The 15401-nt window shown below is 35.8% G+C and overlaps 1 protein-coding gene across 1 annotated transcript in view; it reads right to left on the bottom strand.

Annotated features, from left to right (window-relative positions):
- The window catches only part of MNS1 (meiosis specific nuclear structural 1), a 37505-nt gene that overhangs the window by 6969 nt on the left and 15135 nt on the right, over positions 1 to 15401 (bottom strand). Inside the window, 3 exon segments of the mRNA XM_007472291.1 lie at positions 1 to 232; positions 14976 to 15083; positions 15185 to 15401. The exon segment at positions 1 to 232 is cut by the window's left edge and continues 22 nt beyond it; the exon segment at positions 15185 to 15401 is cut by the window's right edge and continues 20 nt beyond it. Of these exon segments, the coding sequence (XP_007472353.1) occupies positions 1 to 232; positions 14976 to 15083; positions 15185 to 15401 (557 nt within the window).

Below are 15401 nucleotides of genomic sequence, written 5' to 3'. Positions count from 1 at the left end.
GCTCTTCAATAAGTTTTTCCACAGCCCTCTTGTGTTCTAGTTGCTTCATTCTTTGCTTCTGAGCATTCATTAATTCTATTCGATCATCCTCAGCAAATTTCGCCAGCATAGCTTTTCTAAAGATCTCCTCTTCCTCTTTTGCAGCCTGAAGTACTAGTTCCTTCAAGGCCATTTGTTCCATAAAATTTTGCTTCAACTCCTTTTGCTTTCTCGATTTCTCTTCTGCTTCTTCCTAAATCACAATACATATAAAAGTTAATTCAGTAACTATGTCTTTACAGCAGATTTATAAAGATAGGGTAGGACAGAGTTTGATTAAGCTTAGTGTTACGATATGAAATAAAACTGAAAAATTAAGGCTTTTCAAGGTAACACTTGCCCCATCCTTTAAAAACTAATAGTTACACAAAGTACATGTTACCCTTGGATTGCCTCCTATTACTTAATTTAATTAATATATACTTACCACCTTGTTTCTGTAGTCAGAATTAATGCATTAACTTTGAAAAGAGCTGATATAAAAAATTTTTGCATATCTCAGTTTATTAAATCTGTCTTCTGTATAATTTGTACCAACTATGAATCATTCTAGAAACTTGTGCTCAAATCATTGGTAAGTATTTTTCAGAACAATAATCTAGCAATGACAATCAGAAGTATTTCAGGGAAATTCAAATTTACTTGAAGCAGTTAAAGTCCTTTCCTACAAGGTTTAATTTCCCCAATATTTTATTATGAAAAATTTCAAAAAATACAAAGAATTTTACAGTCATCACCCATTTTTGCTGTATCATCTATCTATTCAATTAGGACCGATGTAAATTTTAAATCATTTGCTAATCTAACAAACTTTGCTCAATTCTAATACAAGTTCCAGGTAGGCCAGAATCTTCAAAGCATTCAAAATATTGCCTGAACAACACCCAGATGGCCAAGGTTACCTACAGATAACACAAACTACGAGGGATTTACTATAGGCCATCAGGTGGCATACAGAACTTCCAGGAAGGCCAGGGAACCAAGCTGCCCTCACACTGCTCAAGTCCTATTATGGTAACTCTGACTGCTATCTCATTTTGCTCACTTCCGTCTTCACACCTTGAAGTGGGGGTGATGACTGTTGGAGGTAACATAGTTCATATGAAGAATTCTAGCTAAAAGAAGAGAAATATAGTTTTAACTTTATAGTCTTTATAATAAAGACAAATGAATTTAAAACGGGGTAGGATGTGGTAGGAGTAGGAGTGGGTTTTAAGTGAGCCAATCTGCAGTATCATTTACAGCAACTTTGTTCATTATATTGATCATTCAGCCTCTTTTTCTCATTTATCCCTATCTAATCCTCTTTTCAAATCCTACCTCCTCCATAGTCTTCTCTAATCACTCTAACTCAAACTTCTCTCTCTTTGTGAGCTCTTATACCATTTAATATTCCATCATTTAATTTTATTCCATATATACATGCCTCATCTCCTCACTAAAAATAAATTCATAGATGGCATATTTATATTCCTTTGGGATGCTGGGCACATAGTGATTTTGTAATATATAGTTTGTGTTTATTTGCCATATATTTCATAGAAGTCAAAGGCTCACTGAAGGCAGAGATGCTGTGTCAGTTAGCTTTGAATTCCTCCAGAGCTTATCATAATACTTTGCACAGAGAAATTCAGTACATATTGAACTAAATGAACGTTGACATGCCTGGCAACCATCTCCCATACAAATTTTAGTTTAATCCAATGGTGAAGACATCTGGCTAAAGAACAGGGAAGACTTTGGCAAAACAACACACCATTTATTATGTTTTTTCAACCAGAAAAGTATTCATGTACTCTGATGTGTCTGGATCAGAATTATGTAGTTACATAATATGAACTGTATAACTTTCCATCCTTTTCTGTGTTCTAAAACCCATCATGTGGTTTGAGGAATAGCTGTTCACTGAAGACTTGAAGTAATTTGCTGTAAAACTACTCTGAGGCTGGAAACTTTTTAGAGATATCTTAGTCTGGGTTCTCCTCTGAAAGCAGAGCCTTATACAAGGACTTATATATAGATATTTTACTGGGGAGGGAATCTCAGTGGTGAGGGACAGAGTAAAACAAGGAAAGAAGAAAAGCCAACACAAGGGTACATCACTGAGCTGGTTACCACCTCAGACAACTGAGGCTTAATCCTGCCAGGACCTTGTGAGAAATGCATGGAGCACCTTTTAGGACCTTCCCAAAGGCCGCCAGGCAGAGAAGAATTTATCCCTCAATTTCTGTCCACTGTTGGTTGAGGGATGCCCCAGAGGATGTTACCTCCCTGCCCACACACACACCCCTACACTTTAAGAAGCTGTCAGCACAGAGTCCATCTGAGCCCTCACAACTGTTCCCCAAAGCTGTCACTGAAATCAGAGGTGAGACTGAGAAGATGTGAGGCAGGGCACAAAAGTCTTGTGATAGAGGAAATATCCTTAATAATCTTATTTTGTCTAGTTTTTCTACATTTTCTGAAATCACTGTATTTTTAATGCAGAAAATTATGCCATTGAGATTTTCACTTTATTAGTAGATAATTGAATAACTTTTCAGTATTTTTCTAATCTACTCTCTTTATAGACCCTTTATTCCTTCAAATTTTGTTTTCACCTTTTTTTCTTTTTTATTACGTTCTTCCAGAGTAAAATCTTTTCCCCCCCAATATTAAGCAATTGGATTAATAAATGCTAATGTGTTCTCCTGATTTTTGGTTTATTTCTATTTGTATCTTTATTATTTCCTTCCATATTCTTGCCTCATACTTGAATTTATATTGTTTTCTCAGTTATTGAGTTGGTTGCCTACACAGTTTGTTCTAATATTTCTCATTTAATAATTAATTGCCTGATAGATTTTGACAGGTCATAATCTCATCCTCTGAATTTTCTGCAAATATCCTCTTCAACCAATAATAATTGAAAAGAAAGTTTTTAGATTTTCAGTTAGTAGTTTAAAATATTTGTTATTAATTTCTAGTGATGTTTAAACACCCTTTCCCCTTGTATTATTCCAGTAAATTTTCTTTGGCGATCTAACAGCTTTTAAAGTTACGTACTTCAATACAGTGTTACATGGAAGATTAAATGTTCATTCTGTTATACCTCCCTTGGTGATTATACCTTTTATCTGTGGTATCTGGGATTCATTCGATGTTCCACTTACCTAGTGATAACCCTGCCTACCTGCTTCCCATTTGGTCATATATGCCTGTTATACCTTCCTCCATCATTTTATTCTTAATGCTTTTGGGGTTATTTGGCATTAGGTATCTATAAGCAGATTACATTAAGTTTTTTTTAAAAAACTGGACACATTTTATATTCTTACATGCAGTTAATTAAGGATTTACATGAAATAAGTTTTGATATTTTACATGGTATCTATTTCCTCGTTAATGAAAGAGTATCTAAAATAATGTTCTGTTTTTATATAGCTGATAATATTATAAATAATAGTACTGATAGCTATAATCTATTGTGTACTTGGCTATTCATATATCTAGTTTTACGAACTGTTCAAACTTTTGGGAATTCCCTGGTGGTCCAGTGGATAGGACTCCACACTGTCACTGCTGAGGGCATGGGTTCAATCCCTGGTCAAGGAACTAAGATCCTGCAAGCCATGTAGTGTGGCCAGAACAAACAAAGTGTTCAAACTTTTGGCTCATTTAAAAAAACTGGGGGGCTTCCCTGGTGGTGCAGTGGTTGGGAATCCACCTGCCAATGCAGGGGACAAGGGTTCGAGCTCTGGTCCAGGAAGATCCCACATGCCGTGGAGCAGCTGAGCCCGTGCACCACAACTGCTGAGCCTGCGCTCTGGAGCCCATGAGCCACAACTACTGAAGCCCACGCACCTGGAGCCTGTGCTATGCAACAAGAGAAGCCACCGCAGTGAGAGGCCCACACACTGCAGTGAAGAGTGGCCCCTGCTCGCCGCAACTAAAAAGAAAGCCTGCGCACAGCAACGAAGACCCAAAGCAGCCAAAAATAATTTTTTTTAAAAAAATGGGTTTTTTATATTCTTTTATCAAGTTATGAGTGTTCTTTATATATTCTGGATAAAGGTTATTTGTAAGATATACATATAGGGAATATTTTCTCCCAAACTGTGGCTTGCATTTTCATTTTCCTAACAATGTTAAGAAATTATTAATTTTTTAAAAAATGTTATTTATTTATTTTTTGGCTGCGTTTGGTCTTCATTGCTGCACGTGGGCTTTCTCTAGTTGCGGCAAGCAGGGCTACTCTTCTTAGTGGTGTGCGGCCTTCTCATTGCGGTGGCTTCTCTTGTTGCAGAGCATGGGCTCTAGGCATGCAGGCTTCAGTAGTTGTGGCTCACGGGCTGTAGGCACGCAGGCTCAGTAGTTGTGGTGCACAGGCTTAGCTGCTCCGTGGCATGTGGGATCTTCCCGGACCAGGGATCAAGCCCGTGTCCCCTGCCTTGGCAGGCGGATTCTTAACCACTGCACCACGAGGGAAGTCTGGAAATTATTAATTTCAATGTATCCAGTTTATAAACTTTTTTATGGCTCATGACTTTTTTATCCTTCTAAAAAAGTTTTTGCCATTCTCAAGTTTATAAAACCTTCTCTTATGTTTTCTTCTAGAAATTTTTTAGTTTCAGCTTTTTTGTGTTATAGCATGATAGAATATAACAAGTGTTGGCAAGGATGTGCAGAAATTGGAACCCTCCTGCATTGGTAGTAGTAATGTACAATGGTGCAGCCTTTGTGGAAAAACAGTTGGGCACTTCCTCAAAAACTTAAACACAGAATTACCATATGACCCAGCAATACCACTGCTAGGTATTTACCCAAAAGAATTTGAAAAAGATATTCAAACAAAAACTTGTACATAAATGTTCATAGCAGTAACATTCACAACAGTCAAAAAAAAAGGTGTAAACAAACGAAATATCCATAAACTATCAAATGGATAATAAAATGTTACATATCCATGCAATGGACTATTATTCAGCCAAAAAAAAAGGAATGAAATACTGATACCTGCTACAAAATGGATAAATCTCCAAAATATTATTCTAAGGGAAAAAAAATCCCAACACAAAAGATGACATATTGTATGATCCCACTTATATGATACACCCAGAATAGCCAAATTCATAAAGACAGAAAGCAGATTAGTAGTTGCCAGGGTCTAAGAGAGCACAGAAAGGGCAGTGACTGCTTAATGCAGGTATCCTTTTGGGGTAATGAAAATGTTTTGGAACTAGACAGAGATAATGGTTGCACAATATTGTGAATGTACTAAATGCTGCTTTAAAACAGTTAAAGTAGTCAATTTTATGTTACATGAATTTTACCTCAATTAAAAAAAAACACTTTAAGGAGAAACACACATCCACAAATATATGGTTAGAGTCATCAGCAATCCTCTCTCCACAACTGATATAACAACTAAACAGAAAATCAGCAAGGATATAGAAGAACTCAACAAAACTATCAATCAGTAGGATCTAATTGACATTTATAGAACATTTCACCCAAAATAGCAGAATACATATTCTTTTCAAATGTTCACAGAATAAATTTAAAGGAAATAAAATCATATTGAGTGTGTTCTCTGATCACAATGGAATCAAACTAGAAATCAATAATTTAAAAAAAAACACAAAAATTTCTGGACATTTGGGCACTAAGTAACACACTTTTAAGTAACCCATTGGTTAGAGAGGAAGTCTCAAGAAAATAAATACATCAGAGTTAATGAAAATGAAAACATGACATCAAAACTTGTAAGATGAAACAAACAGTTTTGAGAGAAATTTATAGCACCAAATGCATACATTTTGTAAAATGCATTTATAGCATTAAGGGCATGCATGTAGGAAATGTCTCAAATCAATAATCTAAGCTAAAAACAAAACAAACAAAAAACTACATCTTAACCAACAAGGACCTATTGTATAGCACAGGGAACTATTCTCAATATCTTGTAATAACCTATAAGGAAAAAGAATCTGAAAAAGAATTTTAAAATTAATAATAATCTAAGCTACTACACCTCAGGAACCCATAAAAAGGAAGCAGAAGGAAGTAAAGAGCAGAAATCAGTGGAATTGAAAATAGAAAACCAATAGACAATATCAATTAGGCAAAAGGCTGGCTCTCTTTAAAATATCAATGAAATTGAAACCATGAATCTCCTACACAGGGGGGTAAGTTCCTCTATATCAGTCTTGGCAATATTTCTTTTGTATTTGACACCAAAAGCAAAATAAACAAGTGGGATTACATCAAACTAAAAAGCTTCTGCACAGCCAAGGAAATCATCAACAAAATGAAAAGGCAACCTATGGAATGGGAGACAACATTTGCAAATCCTGTATCTGATAGGAGTTAATGTCCAAAATACATAAAGAAGACATAAAATTTAACAGAAAAGAACAAAAAAACCCAATTAAAAAATGGGCAGAATATCTGAACAGATTTTTTTTCCAAAGAAGATATACAAATGGCCAACAGGTACATGAAAAGGTACTCAACATCACTAAACATCAGGGAAATGCAAATCAAGATCACAATGAGATACCTGTTGGAATGGCTATCATCAAAAAAAACCCGAGAGATAATAAGAGTTGGGTGCATATGTGGAAAAAAGGCAACCCTTATCACTGTGGGTGGAAATGTAAATTGGTAGCCAGTATAGAGGTTCCTCAAAAAATTAAAGATAAAACTATCATATGATCCAGCAATCCCACTTCCAGGTATATATCCAAAGGAAACGAAAACAGGATCTTAACAAGGTATATGCACTCCCATGTTCATTGCAGTATTACTCAAAATAGCAAAAATATGGAAACAACCTAATTGTCCATCAACATATGAATAGATAAAAATGTGGTACATCTATATAAAATGGAATATTATTCAGCCATAAAAAAGAATGAGTCCTGCTATTTTTGACAACATGGATGGGCCCTGAGGGCTTTATGCTAAGTGAAATGAGCTGGACAAAGAAAGACAAATATTGCATGGTAACACTTATGTGTGGAATCAAAAAAGAAAAAAAAAATGTCAAATTCATTGAAAGAGAAAGTTGAAAAGTGGTTGCCAGAGGCTGGCAGTGGGGGGAAATAGGAAGAGATTGGTAAAACGGTACAAATTTCTGGATCTAAAACAAATGACGTCTGAGGATCTAGTGTAAACATGGTGACTATAGTTGATAACACTCTCTTGTATAAATGAAATTTCCAAAGAGAGTAGAACTTAAAATATTCTCACACATAAAAAAACAAATCTGTTAAGTAATAGATGTGTAATTAACTAGATGGGGGAATCTTTTTACAATGTAAATGTTTATCAAATCACCACAGTGTACACTTTAAATATCTTACAATTTTATGTGGCAATTATACCTCAAGAAAGCTGAAATTTAAAGAAAAATCAGATAAAATTAAATCCTAATGTAAGAGTGACCAAAAAATGAAGAAACAAACTATCAATACCAGAAATGAAACACTAGAGAGTCTGCAGACATTAAAAGGATAATAGTACAAACTATTCTACACACCTAAGTTTGACAATTTAGACAAAATGGATCACTTCTTTGAAAAACACAAGTCACCAAAACTCACCAAATATGAAATAAGATAATTTGAATAACTCTATTCAGTAACTAATAAGAATATTGAGGGGATGAGACAAGATGGTGGGGTAGTAGGACTTGAGCTCATCTCCTCTCATGAAAATACCAAAATTACAACTGCTGAACATCAACAAAAAAGACTGGAACCTACCATATAAGATGTTCTACATCCAAAGACAAAGAAGCCACAACTAGACGGTACAAAGAGTGCTTTCACAATATAATCAAATCCCATACCTGCCAGGTGGGTGACGTGCAAACTGGAAAATAATTATACTGCAGAGGTTCTCCCCCAGGAGTGAGAGTTCTGAGCCCCACGTCAGGCTCCCCAGCCTGAGGGTCTGGCATTGGGAGGAGGGACAAGTGTACACAGAACATTCTCCAGGATAGATCACAAGCTAAGCCACAAAGGAAGCCTCAGTCAATTTAAGTAAATTGAAATCATATCAAGCATCTTTTCTGACCACAGTGCTATCAGATTAGAAATCAACTACAAGGACTTCCCTGGTACGCAGTGGTTAAGAATCCACCTGACAATGCAGGGGACACGGGTTAGAGCCCTGGTCTGGGAAGATCCCACATGCCGTGGAGCAGCTAAGCCCATGTGCCACAAATACTGAGCCTATATGCCACAACTACTGAAGCCCGCACGCCTAGAGCCCATGCTCCACAACAAAGAGAAGCCACCGCAATGAGAAGCCTGTGTACCACATCGAATAGTAACCCCTGCTTGCCACAACTACAGAAAGCCTGTGCTTAGCAACGAAGATCCAATGCAGCCAAAAATAAATTTTAAAATTTATAAATAAAAAAAAAAGAAACTACAAGAAAAAAAGTGTAAAAAACACAAACATATGGAGGCTAAACTATGTATTACTGAACAACTGATGGATCACTGAAGAAATCAAAGAGTAAATCAAAACATACCTAGAAACAAATGAAAATGAAACCTAAATGATCCAAAACCTATGGGATGCAGCAAAAGCAGTTCTAAGAGGGAAGTTTACAGCAACACAATCTTAACTCAGGAAAGAAGAAAAATCCCAAATAAACCACCTACCATTACACCTAAAGCAACTGGAGAAAGAAAGACAACACCCAAAGTTAGTAGAAGGAAAGAAATCATAAACATCAGAACAGAAATAAATGAAACAGGGATGAAGGAAACAACAGAAAAGATCAATGAAACTAAAAGCTGGTTCTTTGAAAAGATAAAATTGATAAACCTTTAGCCAGACTCATCAAGGAAAAAAGGGAGAGGGCTCAAATCAATAAAATTAGAAATGAAAATGGAAAAGTTACAATGGACACCACAGAAATACAAAGGATCATAAGAGACTACTACAAGCAACTATACACCAATAAAATGGATAACCTAGAAAAAACGGACAAATTCTTAGAAAGGTACAACTTTGCAAGACTGAACCAGGAAGAAATAGAAAATATTGGGTTGGCCAAAAAGTTCGTTCAGGTTTTCCTGTAACAGTTCACAGAAAAACCCAAACAAACCTTTTGGCCAACCCAATACGAACAGACCTATCACAAGTACTGAAATTGAAACTGTGATTAAAAATCTTCCAACAAACAAAAACCCAGGACCAGAACTCTAGCAAACACAGGTGAATTCCAGCAAACATTTAGAGAAGAGATAACAACTATCCTTCTGAAACTCTTCCAAAAATTGCAGAGGAAGGAAACACTCCCAAACTCATTCTATGAGGCCACCATCACCCTGATACCAAAACCAGACAAAGATACCACAAAAAAGAAAATTACAGCCCAATATCTCTGATAAACACAGATGCAAACATCCTCAACAAAATACTAGCAAGCTAAATCCAACAATACATTAAAAGGATCATACACCATGTATGATCATACATCCAGTGGGATTTATCCCAGAGATGCAAGGATTTTTCAATATCTGCAAGCAAATCAATCAGTGTGATACACCACATTAACAAATTGAAGAATAAAAACCATATGACCATCTCAATAGTTGCAGAAAAAGCTTTTGAAAATATTCAACACCCTTTCAGGATAAAAACTTCAAAAAGTGGGAATAGAGGGAACATACCTCCACATAATAAAGGCCATATATGACAAACCCACAGCAAACATGCTTCTCAACGGTGAAAAGCTGAAAGCATTTTCTCTAAGATCAGGACCAAGACAAGGATGTGCAGTCTCATCACTATAATTCAACATATTCTTGGAAGTCCTAACATGCAATCAGAGAAGAAAAAGAAATAGAAGGAATCCAAATTGGAAAAGATGAAGTAAAACTGTCACTGTTTGCAGATGACATGATACTATACATAGAAAATCCTAAAGATGCTACCAGAAAACTACTAGAGCTCAACAATGAATTCGGTAAAGTTGCAGGATACAAAGTTAATACACAGAAATCTCTTATATTTCTATACCGTAACAATGAAAGATCAGATAGAGAAATTAAGAAAACTATAACATTTACCATTGCATCAAAAAGAATAAAATATCTGAGAATAAACCCACCTAAGGAGGCAAAAGACCCTTACTCTGAAGAGTATAAGGTACTGATGAAAGAAATCACAGATGACACAAACAGATAGACAGATATACCATGCTCTTGGATTGGAAGAATCGATATTGTTAAAATGATTATACTACAAAAGGCAACCTACAAATTCAATGCAATCCCTGTCAAATCACCAATGGCATTTTTCATAGAACAAAAAATTTCACAATTCGTATGGAAACACAGAAGACCCCAAATAGCCAAAGCAATCTGGAGAAAGAAAAACAGAGCTGGAGGAATCATGCTCCCTGACTTCAGATTATACTATAAAGCCTCAGTCATGAACACAGTATGGCAGAGCTTCCCTGGTGGCGCACTGGTTAAGAGTCTGCCTACCAATGCAGGGGACAGATTCGAGCCCTGGACTGGGAGGATCCCACATGCCGTGAGCAACTAAGCCCGTGCGCCACAACTGCTAGCCTGCGCTCTAGAGCCCATGTGCCACAACTACTGAAGCCCACGTGCCAAGAGCCCATGCTCTGCAACTAGAAAAGCCACCGCAGTGAGAAGCCCACTCACCACAACAAAGAGTAGCCCCTGCTCGCCGCAACTAGAGAAAGCTCACGTGCAGCAATGAAGACCTAATGCAGCCAAAAATAAAAAAAACAAACAAACAAAAAACAGTATGGTACTTGCACAAAAACAGAAATATAGATCAATGGAATAGGATAGAAAGCCCAGAAATAAACCCATGCACCTATGGTCAATTAATCTATGATAAAGGAGGCAAGGATATACAATGGAGAAAAGAGAGTCTCTTCAATAAGTGGTGGTGGGAAAACTGGACAGCTACAAGTAAAAGAATGAAATTAGAACATTCTCTAATACCATACACAAAAATAAACTCAAAATGGATTAAAGACCTAAATGTAAGACCAGATACTATAAAACTCTTAAAAGGAAAACATAGGCAGAACACCCTTTGACATAAATCGTAGCAATATCTTTTATGATCCACCTCTAAGAGTAATGGAAATAAAAACAAAAATAAACAAATGAGACCTAATGAAACTTAAAAGCTTTTGAACAGCAAAGGAAGCCATAAACAAAATGAAAAGACAACCCACAGAATGGGAGAATATATTTGGAAATAATGCAACTGACAAGGGCTTACTCTCTAAAGTATACAAACAGCTCATACAGTTCAATATCAAAAAAACAAACAACCCAATCAAAAAAATGGGCAGAAGATCTAAAGAGACATTTCTCCAAAGAAGACATACAGACTGCCAAAAAGCACACAAAAACATGCTCAACATCACTAAAACTACAATGAGGCATCACACCACATCGGTCAGAAGGGCCATCATCAAAAAGTCTACAACAATAAATGCCAGAGAGGGTGTGGAGAAAAGGGAACCCTCCTACACTGTTGGTGGGAATGTAAATTGGTACAATCACTATGGAGAACGGTATGGAGGTTCTCTAAAAAAATAAAAACAGAACTACCATTTGACTCAGCAATCCCACTCCTGGGCATATATCCAGAGAAAATCATAATTCGAAAAGGTACATGCAGCCCAATGTTCATTGCAGCACTATTTACAGTAGCCAAAACATGGAAGCAACCTAAATGTCCATCAACAGAGGAATGGATAAAGAAGATGTGGTACCTATGTACAATGGAATATTACTCAGCCATAAAAAAGAATGAAATAATGCCATTTCCAGCAACATGGATGGACCTAGATATTATCATACTAAATGAAGTCAGACAGAGAAAGATAAATATCATATGATATCACTTATATGTGGAATCTAAAAAACAATACAAATGAACTTATTTACAAAACAGAGACAGCCTTCGAAAACAAATCTATGGTTACCAAAGGGGAAAGGTGGGGGGAGTGATAAATTAGGCGTTTGGAATTAACATACACAGACCACTATATATAAAATAGATAATCAACAAGGACCTACTGTATAGCACAGGGAACTCTCCTCAATATTCTATAATAACCTATATGGTAAAAGAATCAGGAAAAGAATGGATATATGTATAACTGAATCACTTTGCTGTACACCTGAAAGTAACACAATATTATAAATCAACTATACTCCAATATAAAATAAAAACTTTAAATAAATAAATATACAATAAAATACTGAATTAATATTTTAAAACTCTCAAAAAATAAAACTCCTAGCCCAGACAGTTTCACTGGAAAATTCTACCAAATGTTTAAAGAATTAACACCAATTCTAAACAATCTCTTCTAGAAAACAGAAGGAAATACTTCTCCATTCATTTTATGAAGACAGTATTACCCTGACACCAGTATAAAAAATGAAAACTAAAAACCAATATTCCTCATGAATATGGATGCAAAAATCCTTAATACATTATTAGGAAACTAAAATCCAATCATATATTATAAGTATACACCATGACCAAGTGAGTTTTATTCCAGTGATGCAAGGTTGTTCAGTAACCCCCAAAATCAATCAATGCAATCAACCAGGCTAAAGAAGAAAAAGTACATGGTCATATCAATAGATGTAGAAAAAGTATTTGAAAAGATTCAACACCCTTCATGACAAAAATCTTCAAAAAAACAGTGATAGGAGAAAAAGTCCTCAACTTTATAAAGAGCATCTACAAAAAATCTACAATTAACAGAATGCTTTTCCCTTGATAGATAACAAAGAAAGGTGATGTCTACTCTCATCACTTTTATTCAACATAGTGCTAGCCAGTGCTGAGTTTTGCCAGTACAATAAGGCAAAAAAGTAAATGAAAGGTATACAGATAAGAAAGCAAGAAATAAAACTGTCCCTGTTTGCAGAGGACATGACTATGTATGGAAAAACAAACAAACCAACTCCTACAGTTACTAAGTGAATTCAGCAAGGTCATGAGACTCAAGATAAACATTAAAAAAGTCAATTCACTAACAATGAGTATGTGGACAATGATACAAAAACTTAAATTCCATTTATAATCACTCAAAAAACTGAAAGACTTAGATGTAAATCTAACAAAACATGTACAGGATTTGTAAGCTGAAAACTATAAAACATTGATGAAAAAATTCGAAGATCATCTAAATAGACTTGACTCTTGAACAACACAGGGGTTAATCCACAAAATTTAGTCAGCTCTTTGTATCCACAGTTGCTCTGTATCTGTAGAATCAACCAACCATGGACTGTGTAAATAGTAGTATTTACTACTGAAAAATATCTGAAGATAAGTGGACTCACACAATTCAAACCCATGTTGTTTAAGGGGCAACTGTAAATGGAGAGTCATTCTGTGTTCATGGACTGGAAGACTCAATATAATGAATATGTCAATTTTCCCCAAATTGATATTCAGACTTAATATAATTCCTATCACATTCCCCAATGACTATTTGTAGATACAGACAAGATTATCCTGCGTGTCCAGAGCCTGTGCTCCACAACGGGAGAGGCCACAACAGTGAGAGGCCCGCGTACCGCAAAAACAACAACAACAACAACAACAAAAAACTGTGGTACTGCTGAAGGGATAGACATATAGATCAACAGACAAAATAGAGATCCCAGAAATATACACACAAATATGCTCAACTGTGTTTTATTTTAAACAAAGGTGCAAAAGCAACTCAATGTAAGAGAGAAAACCTTTTCAACAAATAGTGTGGAACAACTGGACACAGAGAAGCAAAAATGAAACCTGACCTAAGTCTCACACCTTATAAACAAAAATTAACTGAAAATAAAACCTTTGGGCTTCCCTGGTGGCACAGTGGTTGAGAGTCCGCCTGCCGATGCAGGGGACACGGGTTCGTGCCCCGGTCTGGGACGATCCCACATGCCATGGAGTGGCTGTGCCTGTGAGCCATGGCCTCTGAGCCTGCGCATCCAGAGCCTGTGCTCCACAACGGGAGAGGCCACAACAGTGAGAGGCCCGCGTACCGCAAAAAAAAAAAAAAAAAAAGAAAAGAAAATGAAACCTTTTAGGAAAAAAAGGAGAAATTCTTCAGGATGTAGGCAAAGACTTCCTAGAATTGATACCAAAGTATGATCCATAAAAACAGAAATTGATAAATTGGACTTCACAGAAATTGAAAACATTTACTTGGAAAACGACTTTGTTAAAAGGATGAAAAGACAAGCTATAGACTGAGTGAAAATATTTGTAAACCCACACCTGACAAAGGACTAGTACCTAGAATACATACAGAACTCTTAAAATTCTACAATAAGTGAACAAAAAACATCCATTTAGAAAACTGACAAATCTTGATTTGTTGATATTATTGTTCAACACTATATTCCACGGTTTTCTGACTACTTATTTTATATAGTAATGAGAAGTACTGAAACATTCAAATATAAATAATTATGGATTTATTTCTCCTTTCAGTTTTTCCAGTTTTGCTGCATGTATTTTGAAGTTTTACTTAGGTTCACACACCTTTAAGGCTATTTCATCCTCTACAAGAATTTAGCCTATTCATCATGATTTCTACTCTAACATGCTCTTGGTTGGTGTTGGTATGGTATATCTTTCTCCTTCCTTTTGCTTTTAAACCATATGCGTCTTCATATTTAAATTATGTTCCTTTGTAGATAATATAGTTGCATCATGCTTTTGATGCACTTTGTGAACTGCTGCCTGGGTCTAGCATTTTTACCCAGCCTGAAAATCTCTTAACTGTAGTGTTTATACTATTTACATATAATGTAATCATCAATATGGTTAGGTTTCAATCTATTATCTTTCTGCTGCTTCATCTCAAAATGATACTCTTCTCTATGTTAATCATTCCTTCAATTTCCAAAACTTACTTTTAGTTTCTTCCTATGTATTTCTGCTTGTTCTTCCTGGTATAATTCCTGTTGCACTTGTTCTAAATCTTCACGTTGTCGCAGCATTTCTTCCAATCTCTGAGTCAGCTATTAAATTTTTAAAAAACACACAAACATGTAAAGGAATCAAATTCTATGACAAATATTTCAGAATTTCTCCAGTGTTAAAGAAATGGTCATTTTAATACCATATTCTGAAGCTGTAGCCTTTTTTCTTCACTTTCTTGAACTTTTGCCATCTGATCTTCTTCTCTTTGTTGCTGCATCTTGGCAAACTCTGTGATTTTTCTGTTTTCTTCTTCCATTTCCTCATGTTTCTTTTTTCTCCAGAGATCCTGCTCTTTCTTAAACTCTTCTATAGACCTTCGAATTGTATTCATTTTTTCTAACTTCTGTTGTCTTTCC

This window comes from Lipotes vexillifer, unplaced genomic scaffold (assembly GCF_000442215.2).
Source record: "Lipotes vexillifer unplaced genomic scaffold, Lipotes_vexillifer_v1.1 scaffold1649, whole genome shotgun sequence".
Lineage (NCBI taxonomy): Eukaryota > Metazoa > Chordata > Mammalia > Artiodactyla > Lipotidae > Lipotes > Lipotes vexillifer.
This window is presented reverse-complemented; position numbering and strand designations above follow the sequence as displayed.